Source organism: Danio rerio, chromosome 5, assembly GCF_052040795.2.
Source record: "Danio rerio strain M-AB ecotype USA chromosome 5, GRCz13ab, whole genome shotgun sequence".
Classification (NCBI taxonomy): domain Eukaryota; kingdom Metazoa; phylum Chordata; class Actinopteri; order Cypriniformes; family Danionidae; genus Danio; species Danio rerio.
Genome location: NC_141025.1, coordinates 41,301,509 through 41,320,689, shown reverse-complemented (window position 1 = coordinate 41,320,689; position 19,181 = coordinate 41,301,509). Strand labels below are relative to the sequence as shown.

At 40.1% G+C, this 19,181-nt stretch overlaps 1 protein-coding gene across 32 annotated transcripts in view; it reads left to right on the top strand.

Annotated features, from left to right (window-relative positions):
• The window catches only part of wdfy3 (WD repeat and FYVE domain containing 3), a 152,958-nt gene that overhangs the window by 95,283 nt on the left and 38,494 nt on the right, over nucleotides 1-19,181 (top strand). For 16 of the 32 annotated variants that reach the window (XM_087253741.1, XM_087253737.1, XM_087253740.1 and 13 more), the window contains 12 exons: nucleotides 6,364-6,437; nucleotides 7,397-7,558; nucleotides 8,267-8,361; nucleotides 9,210-9,330; nucleotides 10,435-10,652; nucleotides 10,807-10,997; nucleotides 12,782-12,916; nucleotides 13,225-13,404; nucleotides 13,538-13,771; nucleotides 14,535-14,634; nucleotides 16,678-16,838; nucleotides 17,731-17,960. In XM_087253741.1, coding sequence (XP_087109867.1) covers nucleotides 6,364-6,437; nucleotides 7,397-7,558; nucleotides 8,267-8,361; nucleotides 9,210-9,330; nucleotides 10,435-10,652; nucleotides 10,807-10,997; nucleotides 12,782-12,916; nucleotides 13,225-13,404; nucleotides 13,538-13,771; nucleotides 14,535-14,634; nucleotides 16,678-16,838; nucleotides 17,731-17,960 — 1,901 coding nt within the window. Of the gene's footprint in view, nucleotides 1-6,363; nucleotides 6,438-7,396; nucleotides 7,559-8,266; nucleotides 8,362-9,209; nucleotides 9,331-10,434; nucleotides 10,653-10,806; nucleotides 11,004-12,781; nucleotides 12,917-13,224; nucleotides 13,405-13,537; nucleotides 13,772-14,534; nucleotides 14,635-16,677; nucleotides 16,839-17,730; nucleotides 17,961-19,181 lie in introns of all 32 variants that reach the window. The other 16 variants (XM_087253739.1, XM_087253735.1, XM_087253738.1 and 13 more) reach the window with 1 other exon arrangement.

The window sequence follows — 19,181 nt, the reverse complement described above, 5'->3', positions numbered from 1 at the left end:
CCTGCTCTCCAGCTTCTCTCGGCGTAAAGAAAGCACAACGCTGATCTGGCAAATTACGGGGGTCTTCTCAGCGAGAGACACACCATTCAGTGAATAGACTCCACGTCAGGGCATAGGCGCGCTCGCTCTAGCCCGAGTGACGGTATTAGCCACCGCAATCGGAGGTTACCTAAGTCTTCCTCGCGTCTACAATCTCTTCAAAGATCGGCGAGGGTGCCAGGTGGTGCCCTGTCCCTGAGAGAGTAGGTGCTCTCTCGAAGGGACTGCCAGGGGAGGGCTATCGCGAGGGAGAGCTCTGACATCCAGGTCCGGTTGAGCCAGAGGGGCGCAACCAGCAACCTGTTCCTCGTCCTCTTCCTGACCTTGCACAGTAACTGCGCGAGCAGGCTCACTGGGGGAAACGCGTATTTGCGCGTGCACCGAGGCCAGCTGTAAGCCAGTGCATCCGTGCCGAGAGCACTCGGTCAGGGAAAGAACAACTAGCAATGAGCGATCTCGGGGGAAGCAACAGATCGATCTGGGCTTCCCCGAATCGCGCCCATATCAGCTGAACAGACTCGGGGTGGAGTCTCCATTCTCCAGGACGCAAGGCTGCCGTGAGAGCGCATCGGCTGCACGGTTGAGCTTGCCTGAATATGAATGGTGTGCAGCGATTTCAGCCGCGGATGACTCCAGAGGAGCAGACGGCGGGCGAGCTGAGACATGCGGCGAGAGCGCATACCCCCTATACGGCTGATATACGCCACCGCCGCCGTACTGTCCGTCCTGACCAGCACGTGTTGCCGCTCCAGCACCGGAAAAAAACGGTGGAGAGCGAGGAACACTGCCAACAGCTCCAGGCGATATGCCAATGCAACTGGGTACCTTTCCACAGGTCCGCAGCCGCATGCCCGCAACGCACAGCCCCCCAGCCCGTGTTGGAAGTGTCTGCTGAAACGACAACAAGACTGGACGCCTGTTCTAGAGACACCCAGGTCTGTAGGAACGAGGGGTCGCTCCAAGGGCTGAGGGCGCGGCGACACAGCGCAGTAACAGAGACTCGGTGTGCGCGCGCGTGCCATGCGCGTCTGGGGACTCGATCGTGAAGCCAGTGCTGAAGTGGTCTCATATAGAATAATCCGAGCGGCATGAAGCGGCTGCGGATGCCATATGCCCCAGGAGCCTCTGAAATAGTTTCAGTGGGACCACTATTTTACTGTCGAGCTCTCTCAGACAGTACAGCATCAGCTGAGCGCGCTCTCCGGAGAGGCGCGCTGCCATGGTGACCGAGTCCAGCTCCAGCCCGAGAGAAGAGATCCTCTGCACGGGGGCGAGTTTGCTCTTTTCTCGGTTGACCTGAAACCCCCACGGGTGGAAGTGCCAGAGCACTTTGTCTCTGTGCATAATCAACTGCTCTGAGAGAGGGCAAAAATCAGCCAGTCGTAAAGAAATTGAGTATGCAGATGCCCGCGAGCCGAAGGGGCGCTGAGGCACCCTCCGCGGGCTTGGTGAGGACCCGCGGAGACAGAGAGAGCCCGAAGGGGAGGGCTTTGTATTGCCAAGCTCGACCTTCAACGCAAACCGCAGAAACTGTCGGTGGCGAGGAAGAGTGGAGACATGGAAATACGCGTCCATCAGGTCTAATGCTGCAGACCAACCCAGAGGACGAACGCACCGGAGGATGCGCTTCTGCGTGAGCATTCTGAACGGCAGCTTGTGCAGGCAGCGGTTCAAAACGCGCAGATCTAGGATTGGCCGTGACCCACCGCTCTTTTGGGCACGATGAAGCGTGGGCTGTAAAACCCGCTCTCCATCTCGGCTGGAGGGAGCGGCTCGATTGCATCCTTCGCCAGGAGGACAGCAATCTCCTCTCGCAAGACAGGGGCGGACAGGGGGCTGACCCTGGTGAATACACACCCGTGACTTGGGGGGGCCGTTTCGCGAACTGAATCGCATAGCCGAGTCTGATTGTGCGTATGAGCCACCGCGAAGAGCTGGCCCGCGCTAACCAGGCAGGCAGAGCTCTCGCTAATGGACTCATCGCTACAATCGCTGACGTACCAGCAGTGGGGCAGCGCGGAGTGGGTGTGCTGATCCGGGAAGCTCGCGGGTCCCACGGAAAAGCTGGAGGTGAGATATTTGCTCTCACTCCAAACCCGAGCTCCGGAGGGGAGGCTCGAGGGGTGGGAGAAAGGAGACCGTCCTCCCAGCGCTCGTGAGCCACTGGCGAAACGCACCGAATCTGCAAGCTAGAAAGCATAGCGTCCCAGACTGGCAGATTTCGGGCTGTCACATCTGGGGAAGTGAAAAGTGCCCTTTCATAATGTTTTCATGGCAGTAAAAAGTGCCGTTGGAATTGGGGCCCCGCCCTCCAGCGGGGAAAGAGCAAGTTCCCTCTTCTCCAGATGGCCTGTCCCAGGGGCGCTTCGCGGTCCGTTGCCGGACTTAGCGGCGTTCTGGGCAGGGGGGCTGCCTGCTTCCGAGGTGCCCGACGCGCTCGCTTCGCCTGAGGCGTGTGCGGGGGCGGAGCAGCTCTCGTAGGCGGGCGCCTTCGGCGAGGAGCAGGTATGAATGGCACGGCGGGCGGAGCGGGCTACGGACCGCCGATAAGACATCACCCACCAACTGCTCTCTCACCGCCTTGAATTCCTGGGTGAATTCACAGACAGTGTCGCCGAACCTGGCTGGGGATATGGGGAAGTCAAGAAAGCGGACTTTGTCGACTTTGCGCATATCAGCCAGGGGTGGCGCTCCTGGACCACTAATGTGGACATCGTCCTTCCCAACGCACACGCAGCGGACTCAGTAGTCCGAAGAGCTAAGTCGGCGGCGGTGCGAAGCTCGTAAGCCTGGGTTGGACCCACCCTCGTGCAGCTCGGCCAGCGCCTGCGCTTGGTAGCGCTAGTAGGTGGCTATCGCATGCAAGGCTGAAGCAGCCTGGCCCGCAGCTATGTAAGCTCTAGCTCCGAGGGAGGTAGATAACTTACAGGCTTTGGATGGGAGACGAGGCGGATCCCGCCAAGAAGAGGCGCCGCGCGGCGTAGGCGGGCGCCTTGCACTCAACCTGAGGAATCGCCACATACCCCCTGGCTGTTTCACCGTCAAGAGTGGTTAGGGTGGAGGAACACGCAGCACGAGCAGAAAAAAGTGCTTTACAAGACCGCGTGAGCCTACTGTGCACCTCCGGGAAGAAGGGAACGCCCCTCTAGTCGGTCCGGCCGCGGAGCTGGGGGATAAACCATCTCCAACCCACGGCCGAAGCAGCCCGGGAAAGCACGGCTAACATGTCCGTTTCAGGATCCGTAGTGACAGCGCTCACCAGCCCGAAGGGGGCGAGCGGGTCTGGATCATCATCGGACAATGAAAGCCCACCCTCCGATGCCGCGGTGGACATCTGGTCTCCGGTGTCATCGGGCGTAAGGGCTACCATCTGTTAGACGGATCGCTTCCCCCGCCCGAAGCTTGGATGGAGCGCTTAGAGGAGCGGGAGGTCCGCGGGCCCGTGGGCGACGGATTATCTCTCGCTGAAACCCTCAGATCTGCCCGAGTGCCCGCTGCAGAGCAGGGGACAACTGGGGTGGTTCACCCTTTTGCAAAGGCTAACCGCGATCTTGCGCAACAGTCATGGCATCGCAATGACGACATGAACTGCCCGTGAGCAGCGCATTAACATGCTGGACCCCCAGACATGTAACGCAGTGCCCGCGCCCATCATCCGAGGACAGGAAACCACCGCATCCAGAAACGCACAGTCGGAGCGCCGTCCTGATAAGGACGTGCTGCACGACTGTGTTGCTCTTTCTGTGAAGTTTGCAACTTTATACGCACCGCTCTGGAGGACCGGACCCAAAGAACGCCAGGCAAGGGAGAAACCCAGCTCGACCGTCTGCCACTGCGTGTACACACTCTGGACCGGGAGAATGCTCTCGTTCGCTCAGAATCGCTGGTCACAGCAGGAGGAACCCTCATCGACTCGATCAGAAAGTCTCTGAAGCGAAAAGGATAGCGTCTGCTGGCGCCAGGTGAGCTTATATACTCAGTTGATTGCTTATGCCGCTCACCTGCGCAGGCTTGCGCTGCCAATTCATTCTTAATTGGCCCGTTCAATACTCTTTCAGACGAGTAGCTTCTGAACCGAACCTCCCAATGCGTGGATTTTACAAATCAAATCCACTTATAGTGCTGAAGTTCCCCCCGAAGGGGAACTATTTATATACCATTTATATAGGATCAGTTATTTACATACCATTTTGCAAAGTAGATTACAAGCAGATTTACTGCGTTAAATACAAAAAACTGTGGCAGTATTGAAAGCTGAAGATTTGCTTTGTGCTGATCTAGTTTGTTCATCAGTTTTGCCTAAGGTTTGTTGTGACTTTTAAGGAACATTTCACCCAAAAATTCTCACCCTTCTAGTTCCAAATATATTTGAGTCTCTTCTGTAGAACACACAATATATTCTGCAGCAGCCATTAACTTCCATGTGTGTTATTTGTTTTATTTTTTGTTTCTTATATGAATGTCAGTGGCTGCTGGTTTGCAACATTCTTCAAAATATTTAGAATGTGTTGTGTTCAACAGGAAAAAATCTAAACAGTAATTTATTTTGAGTTACTATGACAATATATAAATATGAAGAGTTCAGATGCAAAACCCTGATAAAAGTTTTATTTTATAGATAATGAAAAGGTTATTAGTAAATAAAATAACTTTTTTTTCCAAAATGTCACTATAGACAATACTTTGTTTTTTTAAGGTAATTTTTTTTGCGTCAAAACCAGCTAAATCCACTTCTGCTTTTTCTGCAAAAACATCTAAATCCACCTATTGGGACAAGACAGTGATATTAGTTGAAAAATTACTAAAGATGCGATTAGAAATTATTTTCCCAAACAAATAACACATACACAAATCACCTGAAATTAAAAATTCATAAATGTGTCAAGTAAGTGGCGGTTCATTCCACTGTGGCAACCCCTGATAAACCAGGGACTAAGCATTAAAACTGACGTTAATTAAATCTTAACAATCTATTGTCATTTCAGATATTTGGGATTTGGATTTGATGTAAGTAGAGCAATGTAAACAATGCAAACATTGTAAACTAAGCTTGTTAGATTCAAATAATGCAGTGTAAAAACATTGTGAAACATCAATATCTGTGCATTATCCATTACTAAAAATTAATATAATTTATTGAAGTAATATAAATAATGAATAGTTTTATACATTATGTTTATCATTTAAAACATAGCTTACATTAGCAAATAAAACACAAGGTAAGCCTACTGTGCAAAAAAGGGCATGTCTCTTAAAAGCTGTCATTTATTCATCCTCACTAGATATATTCAAGGTATTGGTCTCTGTTTCATCCATTGTTTATTCTCATAGCATCCATGTGGGATAAAAGAACAGCGTCTTAACTTTGTCTTTCATGAAATGGAGTTGGCGTTTAATGTATAGTAAATCGGACTCATTTAAAGTAGCGTCACTGTGCAAACAAACGTTATGAATGCATGCTGCACTTCCGACTTTACATTGTGTTTTCTTTTTCTAATAATGCAGAGAGTTTTGAGGTAAGGGGCGTCTTCATTTGCTATTCACTGACAGTCAGACAGGCTCATGCAGTCCATCAAACTTTTTTAAAATCGATAGTGGAATGAAACTGTCTCCTCGTAAAAGCCGGCGTATCAGTGCGTTGCTACATTGAAAACATATGATTCAGTTCGCGCCTTCTGATTGGTTCTTGGGATATAGCGGCTTTTGCTGTCAAAGGCAGGTGGTGTTTAGAGGCTTTTGCATATAAACTGTTATTTCTGAATGCGCTGATGCTACGATTTAGATGCTTTCAAACAAAACTATTTGTTAAACGTACTACATGCCTAAAGCATTCACTTCATTATCTAATTTTTGGCAGAAGTGGTGTTTATCGGCTTTTGCATCTGAACTCTTCATATATTAAATGTATTTAGAAATTATAAACTGATTATTTAGCTTAATATAGATTAAGAAAAAAACATACCTTCTATGCCTAAATATTGATTATTGTAAAATGGATTTTTGTAAAAGTGGTATTCATAAGAAATTTTTACAGAAAAATTATTTAAAGATAATCATGCTCACACTTTTTATCACATCACAGTAAGTAAATTCTAGTGAAATGTATTGGAACCCTATGTAGCTCCATTAGTTGTTGGGGACAGTAAAAATGATCAGTGACCATGTAGAAAAATTACAACCACTTGCTTTGATCATTTCTGGCACATAAAAAAAAATCCAGCTGTTTTTGTTTTTTGTAGACTACTTCCTAAGCTAGTTTTAGATTCTAGTTTGTGTTTCATTATATTATTACTAAGCATAAAGAACATTTTGTTGCTCTTTCAGGTTTGGCTTCATGCTCCCTATGAACTGCACCTTTCTCTCTTCGAGCACTTCATTGAACTTCTGACTGAATCCAGGTAATCCATCTGTACTCCCAGCACTCCTTATTGGATCTTTGACTCAGGCAAATCGATTGAAACCTTTTTGCGATGTAGTGGTACTTTCTTTGAGCTTAGCCATATTGAAGTGTTCTGGTGCACATTTAACATTATAATGCTTGTTCACCTTAAATTTGTTTTAAACAATTTTGTTAAAAAATCGTGACTAAATCTTAAATCATAAGATTAGTATCATTTGACGTATCGAATCATGAGTCAGGTGAATCATTACATCCCCACTATCTGGACTTTACCACAGAAATGGTGCAGTGCGGTCTGTTAAGTTGTAATAACTTTCCCGAAACCCTTGTCTCAATCTTTCTAAATGAAATGCCTACTTTACTACATCCTATCAGCTTGAAATAGACAAAGCAAGCCACAACCACTGTTTTCTCATTTAATATTCTTGTTCTTTTATTCTTCCAGTTTATGTATACTTCAAAAACTACAAAAGAATCAACACCAACATTGTGTCTATTATAAGCACACTTTATGTAGTTGTAGTTGCTTCATTAGTTGTTCTTTAAAGTGCTGTAGATTCTGATTCAATGTTAGTGTTTTTATAGTTTATCGTCTACAAAAAAATCACTCTGGAAATCATTGTTATGTTTTTGGAGTAGACTCAAGTTAGACTGACTATTAATGGGATGGTTCACTGAAAAAAATTTTAATTTGCTGTTAATTTATTGACCCTTAGGCCATTTATGAATAGTAAGTCTACTACATTCTGGTTAGCCTGAGGGTGAATAAATAAACCACATGTTTTCATTTTTGGCTGAGCCATCTCCTAACATTGTAGTCACTGCCTTTTGTGTGAATGGTGATTTAGAGTAAACAATGATTCTAAACTTTAGAGGTGCAGAATGAGTTCAATATGTAGTTGGTTCAAAATGAACAGAACCGATACTAATGGAGTGCTTAAATGTTTCTGTTTTTAGTGAAGCTGCCAAGAATGCCAAACTATTGCGTGAGTTCCAGCTGATCCCCAAACTGCTGCTGACTTTGAGGGATCAGTCTTTGTCTCAGCCCACCATTACTGCCATCGGCAATGTCCTCAGTCTCCTGCTGCAGGGCTTCCCCAACACATATGACCTGCTCAGGTAAACAACATAAATGTGTGCCCTTTTTGATTGTGTGCTGTCTAAGCCATATAGTAGTGAAGATGTGTGTCAGAAGTAACTTTATTATGCTGGAAATATTTCTGATTTTGGGCTGTTTTAGATTGTGCAGATTGTGCTGTTAAAGAAAAGTCCTAAACATGATATTTAAGAGGTCTTTAAATTTAGAACTGAATATGGAGATAATACATTATGTAAATATTGAGCTAATACAGTATTCAACATTTGAAGTGGATCAAAACCTTTCATCAAAGTTGGCTTTAGGGTATTAAACAAAAAAAGGCATTATTGTTTTAGTATAAATTTGAGAAACATTTTTGAACTACTTTAAATGTTGACTACTATAGTTTCTTATTCAGCTGGTCAGGCACAAAAATCAAACAATTAACAATTTTTGATATTGTTCATATTTTGACAAAAAAATGTGTTAAAAGCTGCATTGTGGAACTTACAATTTTATAAAATGTGAATCGTAAAGTCAAAAATGTATTTACAATAATTTTTACATTTAAGTTTTAAACTTGTTTCTAATTTTTATTTTATAATCCTGCAGATGCCCTTATATAATGCATTTAAATTTTATTTTATTTGAAAATTATTTTAATAAGTAGAATAATAAATTTTTTTTTTTTTATGTCAAGGTTTGCAAAATAATTCAGAAAATAATATCAGATTTTTTTCCCCTTAAAGATTTGGGCAGTTCATCTCTTCAACATTGCCAACATTTGCTGTCTGCGAGAAATTTGTTATTATGGAGAACACAAACGAGGAGAAGATCGACAGAGGTTAGTCCAAATATCACATGAGCTTTTTAGCACAAACACAGCAATGTTTCACATCACCCTTTTCAACAGTCCACACTTAGATAATGCTTGACTATTTAAGCAAGTTTGGCATGCTGTCCTGGGAGGGTACCCTGAGCTCGGTGATAAATGAGCCCAAGGCTCCTGCCTGGTCAATAAGCATTAGGAGGGATATGAGATCAGGTAGTTCTTGATAGCTTCTCAACTTTAACTTTAACTTTTGTTGCATGGTTTTTGAGTGTGGGAGGAAACTGGAATACCCGGAGAAAGCCCATGCGAACACGTGGAGAACATGCAAACTCTGCACAGAGAGTATCGGTTGGCTCAGCTAGTGTTGAACCAACGACCTCCTTGCTACCGAGCCACATGTCGCCTGAACTGAGGATGAGGGAGAAGGGATGGATGGGGGTGGGGTTCCAAAATGAAGATGTGGAGTGAAGTTTAGGCTGGATATTTATATTGAATTTAGAGTGATCCGATTGGCTAGTTATTGATTAGTGATAAGGATTAGCTGTAGTCAATCCTATCACGTGCTCCTCTCGAAATTAGTTTAAGAAACTTCACTTATCAAATCAGACCCATACTAATCCAAGCATTGTCATTGTTTAAGCAAACTTTACTTTTTTCTGCACCTGCACTTCTGTAACTCATTAGATGCAGATCAAATTTGATGGTTGCACCTTGTAAATACTCACTGCAGTTTTTCCCTGATTAATCAGCACTGAACAGTCGGGATTTCATCTAGAACTAGTAATAAGATGCAAGAATCTTTAGAATGAGGATTTTAGTATTATCTCTGTGGCCTTACTAGTCTTTCTGGGTGTTTTCAGGAGCTGACGAGGAATTCGGAGGCCTTCTGTCATCCAACCTGATTCTCCTGCGGAACAGACTCCTGGACATCCTGCTCAAACAGCTCTTCAGCTGCAAAGAGAAGGGCACGGTTAATGCACAGTGAGTGAGGCTCTTTATCAAATCATACATGGATTATTAGACCTCAGAAAGCTGCGCTGCATTTTACAGCAACTGTAACATTGTTACCTAAGCTTACTGATTCAGGGCTGTTATCTAAGATTGGACACGCTTGGCATTGGGCTGATTATGTGTCAAAATGATTCGGTGTAGCCTTAAGTGTGCCATTTGTGTGCACTTAGGAATTCACTGTGTTAATACAATTATATATATATATATATATATATATATATATATATATATATATATATATATATATATATATATATATATATATATATATATATATGCACATATATTTAATTGCACAATTGTAGTTTTTACATTATATTAACATATTTTTCGGATCTGACTATAAGGTCATATAACTGCATTGCTGAAAAGACTACATGAGAAAACATTTTAAAAGTTTTATTAGTCACATAAAGGTAAATTATTTGCATTTTATAATTAATATAATTTAAAATATTGTAAATGTCTACAAACATAACAACAAGTACATTATATTTAATAATTATGCATCAAATTACGGTGTCAAATTTTGTTGCAATTAATACGGTATATGGTATTATTATGATGTTGGCGTAAGCTGCAAACAATAGGCCTATAAATAGAGCATCAATTTTTCATTCATGTCATTGGCCTGATTAAGATGAAAATGTTAATGTTTGAAATAACTGTCCTATTAAGTCTTTAGGCAAGGGGCTGTGATGGACTTCTACTGCCAATGCAACAAGCTGTATATTTTTAAAAGGCACTCTAAAAGTTTAAATAATAAATAATTATTCACTGTATTGTGAAGTGGCCATGAAAATAATATAATGTCCGTTTCACGCTATACCATATGTATTAAATATTATCATTAATATTATCAAGACAGAAAAAGGAACAAAGACAACAAAAGTTATACTGCTATTTACTATAAACAACAGCCATTTTAAACAATATTCCTTAGTAAATGCATATCAAGTGAAGCTGAAACTAGCAGCTTATGGAAAATGCTTTGTACAAATTCCCCCATGTCCCTCTTATATTCCTGAAAACACAGTAATCCAATCAAATTTTCCATTCTGCTTCCTCCCATAGGGCATGCGAGGAGCTTGTACGCACCTTGGGTTTTGATTGGTTGCTGATGTTTATGGAAGAACACATTCACTCCAGCACTGTGACTGCGGCTCTCTTGATCCTGGTGGTCTTGCTGAGTAACCAGTCCATCCTCAGCCGGTTCAAAGAGGGCCTGTCTGGAGGAGGATGGCTGGATCACACCGACTCTGTGCTCACTAATAAGATCGGCACAGTGCTGGGTGAGAAAGAGACTTGTATCAACACATTTGATCAGATTTACATGCTGTTTTAGATGTTCAGCGATAACACAGTACAATTATGTTTGGACATAATAATAGCAACAGTGACTGTAAATTGTATAATAATGACAATGGTAACTGTATCATCTTTTAGGATTTAATGTGGGTCGCAGCGCAGGAGGAAGGTCAACGTTGCGTGAAATCAACAGAGATGCCTGTCATTTCCCAGGATTCCCTGTATTGCAAACTCTGCTGCCCAAACACACCAACGTCCCAGAGATCTACTTCATGCTTATGGCTCTCTTCTTTCAGCAGCCAATCACAGAGCTGCCCGAGAGCCTGCAGGTACATGTCAGTATGCAAAACCTTTTTCCCTACTAATCAATTGTATGGTCTTCTCTGTTTGTGTTTGTGTGTGTGTGTCTATAACCACTTCTCACATTCTTTTAATTGTGTATTTTTTCCAGTTTCTATTCTTTTTTTATCATTTATATTATCAGAATTGGAGTGTATTTTTATATCATTTTCATTTGAAAAGGGAATTTGAAAGTCTTTTTTTTATTCTGTTGTACAAATGAGTTCATATTCTTAATGTAGTCAGTTTTCTTATAAGATTAATGACCTAAAGAATTCACCATAAAGCCTGTGTGGCGGAGTTTGCAGGTAACAGCTTTCACCACAGCTACACAATTTAACTGTGAGAGATTCTGTTTAATTCCTCATTTAATTGTCAGGCTGCTGTCAGCCGAGCTAATGGCAGCAATATGTAAAATGCAACACCCCATACACCATCTCAAAAGGGCTTGCATTCACTGAGATTAAACTAATATTGCAGCACATGAAAAGGCCTGCATTGCCATTAAGATGACGTATACAAATAATAAGTTATATGTCAGTAACGTATGAAATATTAGACACCACCAGTAAGAACACATCACAGTTTTTATCATTAACTAAGATTCATTCGGGGCCTGCAGGGCCGTTGGGTGCATTCATATATTTTTTGTTTGTTTGTTAGTTTGCATTAGTGTTGACTTCAAATGCAATGAATCTATGAATATAATAATTGTAGCAACAGTGCTCATAATTGATGGGTGCGACAAAATTTTGGCTGGTGCTCCTAAATTTTTAAAGTAAGGAGCACAAGTGATACAAAGCAAAATTGGTAATTTCGAGCCCTGTACAAATTTTGTTATGATTTTGAATTCCACATTTTCAGATCTTTCAGATTTCTTGACTAAGGTTAAAGTTGACTGTTTATATACTGGGCTGTTTATATACCGTGTTTAAAAGTGTATTTAGGCGCGAGGCAGATTGCTTCCTTCACTGATTTCAATGCACTTTGCACTCGTACTCGCATCTGTTGTTGTTAGGCAACCATTAACTCTTCTCTCAAAGGAGGACAAACTGACAAGCCATTACTGCAGCTATTGTACTAGTTATCAATTAAAATATCAATTCAAATACCCCACCCCCCTATCCTAAGGTCTCTTGAAATTAGGGTATCCAATAAATAGAAGTTAAAAGAAAAACAAAAAACAAATACAGTATCAGTATCAATTCTACAAAGAAGCTTTTACACTACTTTAGTTTATGGAGTAAATTCCAGTGTGTGTGTGTGCTTTATTTTGTCTGAGATAATGATTCTGCGTTTATTACTGAAATTTGTATATTTCGTAAATATTATGAGGCTGATTGGTTCTAGTCTCATGACGAAACCTGCAGCATTCTAAAATGTTAAGATGTTTTTTAAACACAAGCCACGCGCCTCCATTGGAATTAAGGAACTTGCATGCACAAAAGGCAATATGTGAATGGCCTCTAAGTGTTCAAAAATACAATACTTTGCAATAGATTGTCATGCATGCTTTATGTGAATGATCTGCACTTGTGACTCTTTCTTCTCTTAGCATTGTTCTGTAACCCCTGTATATTGTTTTTGTATCTTGTATTTTTTTAAAGAAAGTTATTGAAATACAGTTTATTTTAATAATTGTGTTTAAACACATCAGATGCAATTAATATAATTTTATGTGCATTTAAAAAGAAGTAAACACTATTTAATAAATTTTGTGTTTTAGATTTTTAATATTTAATATTAAACCGTTTTACCCATCTTCTAATCTCAGTTTGACCTGGACTCTATCTGGACATTTATATTTGGCGTCCCAGCCTCCAGCGCTACAGTGGTGGGCTCCCTTCACAATATGTGCACCGAAACAGCTTTCCTGCTTCTGGCCATGCTGCGCAGCATGCTTAACCTGGTGAGTCTTTAATCAGCCTGCCTCACAAACATGTATCCCAGGAGCCACTGTTGTCACCATGGTGATTGTTGCATTTATCATAGTGTTAATAGTTTACCAAAGGTTTTATACTACAGCTAAATAAGTATTCTGAATGAATGGAAGAATTTATGCTAAACTGGTGTTCAAAATTTAGAGAAATCAAAGGAAATTATTTTAGGTTAAGATTAAATGTTTTTAATATTATAGCCTTGGACACAGGCCCTTAAAACTAAGCTCAAAGCAGGAGCTGACATAGATTATAATATTTGTCTTTATCTACCCCGCAGCCTTGGCAGTCAGAAGAGGAGGGTTCCTGGCTAAGAGAATATCCCATCACTCTCATGCAGTTTTTCCGTTATCTCTATCACAACATCCCAGATCTGGCACCCATGTGGCACAGCCCGGACTTCCTGTGTACACTTGCTGCTACCGTTTTCCCCTTCAATATACGACCCTACTCAGAGATGGTATGCTGTTGTGCTGTTACTTTATCATTGTAACTGCATTTTGGGAGCTCAGTCATTTAAGAATGTATTCTTTTCATGTTCAGTGTGCACTTGAATCTGGTTATAATGCTGACAGATATCTTGTTTTCTTCAGGTGAGTGATTTAGATGATGAAGCAAGCTCACCCACAGAAGAGTTCAAAGCCTTTGTGACAGATACTGGTATGAACCGCAGCCAGTCAGAATACTGTAACGTAGGGAATAAAACCTACCTGACCAACCACCCAGCCAAGAAGTACGTCTTTGACTTCATGAGGCTCCTCATTATGGACAACCTGTGCATGACACCTGCCAGCAAACAGACCCCCATCATTGATCTTCTTCTGGAGGTGAGATCATCTCGGATTAATGGAGAATGAAGTTGCGGTTTTGGACACTGCTACAGTCTGGTTTAAATTATATTTCAGTGATCAGTTCTTTTCAATTTGTGTTGGTAGCTCGAATAGTAGGTTCTATTCTCAGGCCAGTTTTATTAGTTTTTTATGTCTCCACAAAAAGTTTAACTAGTGGAGATGTAAAATATGTTGAATATATGCTGATGATGTGTGGAAGCATGTTCCTGGAGGCCCACCAGCTTAACATATTATCCGTGTCTCCTTAACCAAACACACCTGATTCAGATCAGCTAATTAATTAGCAAAGACTGAAAAACCTGCAGCGGTTGTAACAGACAAAGGAGACCCCTAAAACATGTAGTGTTGGTGGACCTCCAGGAACATGGTTGAGATATACTGGTGTAGGTGTAATTAAAGTATAACATTCTAGCAATTTTCTTCATTTTAACACACTTTTGGAACATTTTGACTATAATAACTAAATAAACTTGTTACTGGTCTTGTTGGGTAACATTTGTTGCTTTGTTTATTGCAATATACTGTATTTTTCCTTGTAAACTGTTATCTAACAGTTTTAAATATAAAATAATAGAAATGATATTTGTAGTTTGCCTTTATCACAAATGGATCATTTTGCTTATTGATGATGTTTCTGTTGCAAAAATGCAATTTGTTATCATACTGCCTCCCTTTATTAGAAGCCAATATGGTATCATCCTGCAGTTGGGGGTAAACATTAACTTTGCTTCGTCTTCAGGCATCACCAGAGCGTTCCACGAGGACTCAGCAGAAGGAGTTTCAGTCCTACATCCTGGACAGTGTGATGGAGCAGCTTCTTGCAGCAGATGTGCTGATGGGTAAGTTGGAGAACAACCCTAAGTTTAAAGTCCCCATAAACCGTTAATTTTTTTTGTATTGTGACGCAGTTCTTAGAGAAACAGAATATTCAATGACAGAACAGTGGGCATGGCTTGTTTCTACTATTGAGAGCTGATTGGATGTAGTAAAGTAGGCATTTCATTCAGAAAGATCGGGAAAAGGATTTGGGGAGAGTTATTACAACCTAACAGACTCCTCCTGCTCACCATTTCTGTTTGTTTTGTAAACTGACAGTTGCACCAGCGTGGTTAAGTATGTAAAGCCCTGCTCACACTGTAGGATTTCAGCCTCAATTTTGTCATTTAAGACAAATTTAGGAAATCCTAAAAAAAATCCTGAAATCCTAGATTAAAATCTGTGGTCTTTGATCGCTGGTTTGACATGTTCCTTGATAGCCGCTTAATGCCCGTTGCAGTCAGGTTTTGCCTCCGACAAAGTTCTGGCAGTGTCAGAAATTTCAGACACTTTCCTGCAGTGGGACAACAGCTGTGATGAGCATCAATTCAAGAACCATTAGGAGCTCCGAATTTGATGACGTGATTCATGCGTCAATTCAAATGACCAAGGGAAAATGTCAAAACTGTTTTCCTGGTTTTATTATTGAGACGCGCTGTGTGCAAAATTGCCGCTATAGATTGTTTACATTTGCTGTGAGGAATCGTTTGAGAACGCGGGATAGTGAAGTGTCACGGGTGGATGACATCAAATTCCGGGGGTGTTTTCTTTCGTGTTTGATAGTCTGACAGTTTGGCATTGTCGTTCAGTCTGACTTTATGACAGCTGAGATCTTACAATGTGAAATGGCAGCCATGTTCGTGCAGTCTGACATGCAAAAATTATATAGGATTATAAAAAAAATCACACAGTGTGAGCCAGCCTTTAGCCATGCCTAATTCCTAATACACATGTAATCTGACAAATTAACCGAAAAAAATTGAAAGTGCATTTTTAGATTTCAAATAAAGATTTGGGGCTCTATTTTGACGATCCAGGCACAAAGTGCAAAACGCAGGGCGCAAAAGCATTAAGGGCGTGTCAGAATCCACTTTTGCTTTTTTAAGGATGAAAAAATCCGTTGAGCCTCCTCATTCTTTACTTTCGCTTTTATTCTCGTGGATAGGGAAATGTGTTGTACGCACAAACATCCATTAGCCTATACATAATTATTTTCGTTTATTAAGCGCAAAGATTGGTTTCAAAACTATTTCTAAATTCAGTTCTAGTTTCCAACAAACAAATAAATGAACAATAATAACGAAATGTGTAAAAAACTGAGTTTTATCCAAATACTCATGCTATGCCCAATATGGTCTTAAACCTGACAGGTGGGCAAATCTAAGCTTGTTATTAATAAAACAAATATAAATATGCATATAATAAATACTACTACTACTAATAATGACATTATATAAAAGCAAATTGTCATAAATAAACTAAAAAAGCCCCCCGAGATGAAGAAGGCATGGAGGCAGTGGTTTTTATATTTATGTAGGCTAGTAAATAATATTTTTTGTAATATTTTAATCCTTTAATTCTTTTTCTTTTGTAAAGATATTTGCGTATTGCTGTACATCCTGTGTGTATTAAGGAATGTTTAAGGGAGGCGCACAACTAAAGCTTTCTGCGCTGATCTATTGAACAGTGTATTTTAGTTCCTCAAAATAGCAATGCACCAGCAATGCACCTAAACAAACCTCTTTTTTTAGACCAGAACGCCTATGGACGCACAAATGAGCACAAATGCATTTGCTATTTAAACAGCGTGCTGCAAAACGTCAAACTGACTCTTGCGCCGAGCTGCAACTGGCAAACTACAATTGCGTCGTGCCTTGCGCCGCATTGCGTCTTGCGCCACATTGCGCCGGGTATATGATAGGGCCCTTAATAACATGCACAGATGAATTGGTCACCACAACACTGCCAATGTGAGCTAACAAAATCATATCGATAGTTTTGATTTCTTGGGGACTTTAAGGAAACTCTTTGGTGCAGTGCTCCACCTGATTCATGTTCTCCAACAGGTGAGGAGGCATCATTGCCAATAACGACTGGAGGAAGTTACCAGGTCCTGGTTAACAACGTCTTCTACTTCACCCAACGTGTGGTGGATAAGCTGTGGCAGGGCATGTTCAACAAGGAGTCAAAGCTAGTGGTGGATTTCATCGTTCAGCTGATCACTCAGGTAAGAGAGGTTGTGTGACTCATACCATTTCATTCTGCCTATAATTAAAACATGTAGACTTGTCCCCAATGTCAAAAAGTCTTTGACGAATTTATGTATTCGATAGAAATCACACAATAGAAAGTCAGAATCTTTCTGTAACATTTTTTGGTTTTAATATATTGTCTAGTTTGTCTATCTGATGAAAATTTCATTTTCGTTTTTTTTAAAAGCTCAATTGATTATTGGTACATGGACCAAAGCTCAATTGATAAATGGAGTGAATATTTTTATTTAGCAAGGACACATTAAACTGATTAAAAGTCACTATAAAACATTTAAAATGTAACAACAATTCAGTTTCAAATGAACGTTGTTATTAAGCAGTACATCTTTGATAATAACAATTAAGGAAATAAAAAATAGAAAACTTCTTTCAAAAACAATGAACAAAATCCTACCAAGAGCTTTTGACCATGTGAACAAATAGAATTTTAAACATTCGAATGAAGTTTAAAGAGGATGATAATAAGCATTAGTAGCAGCTGTACTTATCTGTTTTTAGATGAGAAATTAATTTAAAAACAAATATAACAATGAAAATTTCAAACACTTTATTTACCCACCATGCATTTAAGAAAGACCCACAGTGTAATATGTCAAAGCCACATTTAGATACTTATCATAAAATTATGATAAAATGATATTTATCATATCATATTATCCTTATCAATAATTATCCTGCTATTTCTTTCCAACTTTCTGTTACTAGTTCAGCACTTTTACTCTCTCTCTTTCTTTCTTTTACATTTGTCATGTGCAAGACTTACGTTGCATTCCAACATGACTTATGTGTTTGGTGGTCTCTGAACAAATCTCCTTTTCTACTTTTTTTTTTTTTCTCCCTCAACAGTCCAAACGGCGATCACAGGGTTTGTCTCTCGACTCAGTCTATCATTGTCTAAACCGAACAATACTCTACCAGCTCTCACGACCACACAAGACCGTCCCGCAGCAGGTCACCCTGCTGGATTCACTACGTGTGCTGACGGTAAACCGAAATCTCGTGTTGGGTCCCGGGAACCATGACCAGGAGTTTGTGGCCTGCCTGGCCCACTGTTTGATCAACCTGCACACGGGAAGGTGAGAGAGAAAAACACAGAGACTGTATTATATTTTGAGCTTTATGATTTTGTAGTGTATGCTTTATTTAACAAGAAGTAAAATTGAAGGTTAAAAAGGTTGATCTGATATGAAAGGTAGATAGTGTGTATTCCTTTAGACAGACAAGGAAACTCTGATTCTCTATATTTGTTTTTTCCTGAAAAATTAATTCATGTTATTACTAAATGATTAAATGTTATCTAGCAACATGCATTATTATTAATATAATACAGGTTTTATTAATATGTGTGTTATTGTTAATAACACTTATCGCCATTATCGCTATTATCGCTATTAATTTCAACAATAAAGCAGTATCAGTTTGCATCAAAATACATTCAGAATCCATTTATTTTTCTTAAAGTTGTGTTTAAAAACTCTTTAGATGTATTGCTGTGAGTTATATAGAATATTATTACATTCTCAGGTACTTCCACACTAGCTAGCTTTAAGAAGATGTTATAAAATTCATGTTTTTCAGACTGGATTTTTAGATTCTTGATCATTATGATGTGCTTTATATTTTAGAATTTTTCTATGTTAAATCCTTGTATTTGTATTGCGTGTTTGATTTGTCTGTTGTTTTAGAACTTTTGGGTTTTAGAAATAATCAAATATTTATATATATATATATATATATATATATATATATACGTACACACCTCTCTTTTAAAAAAATTATATTTTTATTCATTTCTCAGTGAATATAGGCAACAATTATTGGTGCATTTAAACAAAACAGGTTTATTAAACAGTTATACATTAAAATAAGAGCTTATTTACTGAACATCTTTAGCAATGGAAAGATGATACATTTAAATTCAATGAATTATTGCAAAATATATATATATATAAAAATAAATTACAAACTACAAAATTTCAACTCTCTCTTGATTTTTCATGTTTCATCAAATTTATATTTAAGAGTAAGAAAATAAATATAAAAACTTTAGATAAAAAAGGGGTCGATATTTTATATGACGTACAAATAAATCTTTATTTTTAAATTGATAATTTGAAGAATTGATTTGTTGTTTATAGTATTGTTATATTTTGCAAGCTCTATTATTACAAAATAAATGGACAGAAACAATCTGTGAAAATTACAAATGTGAAATATATTTGAATAACTACACGTGATATATGAGCTGTTAAATGGCTCTTTCCATCTAACTGAATTAAAGACAGCTGGCTGGACAT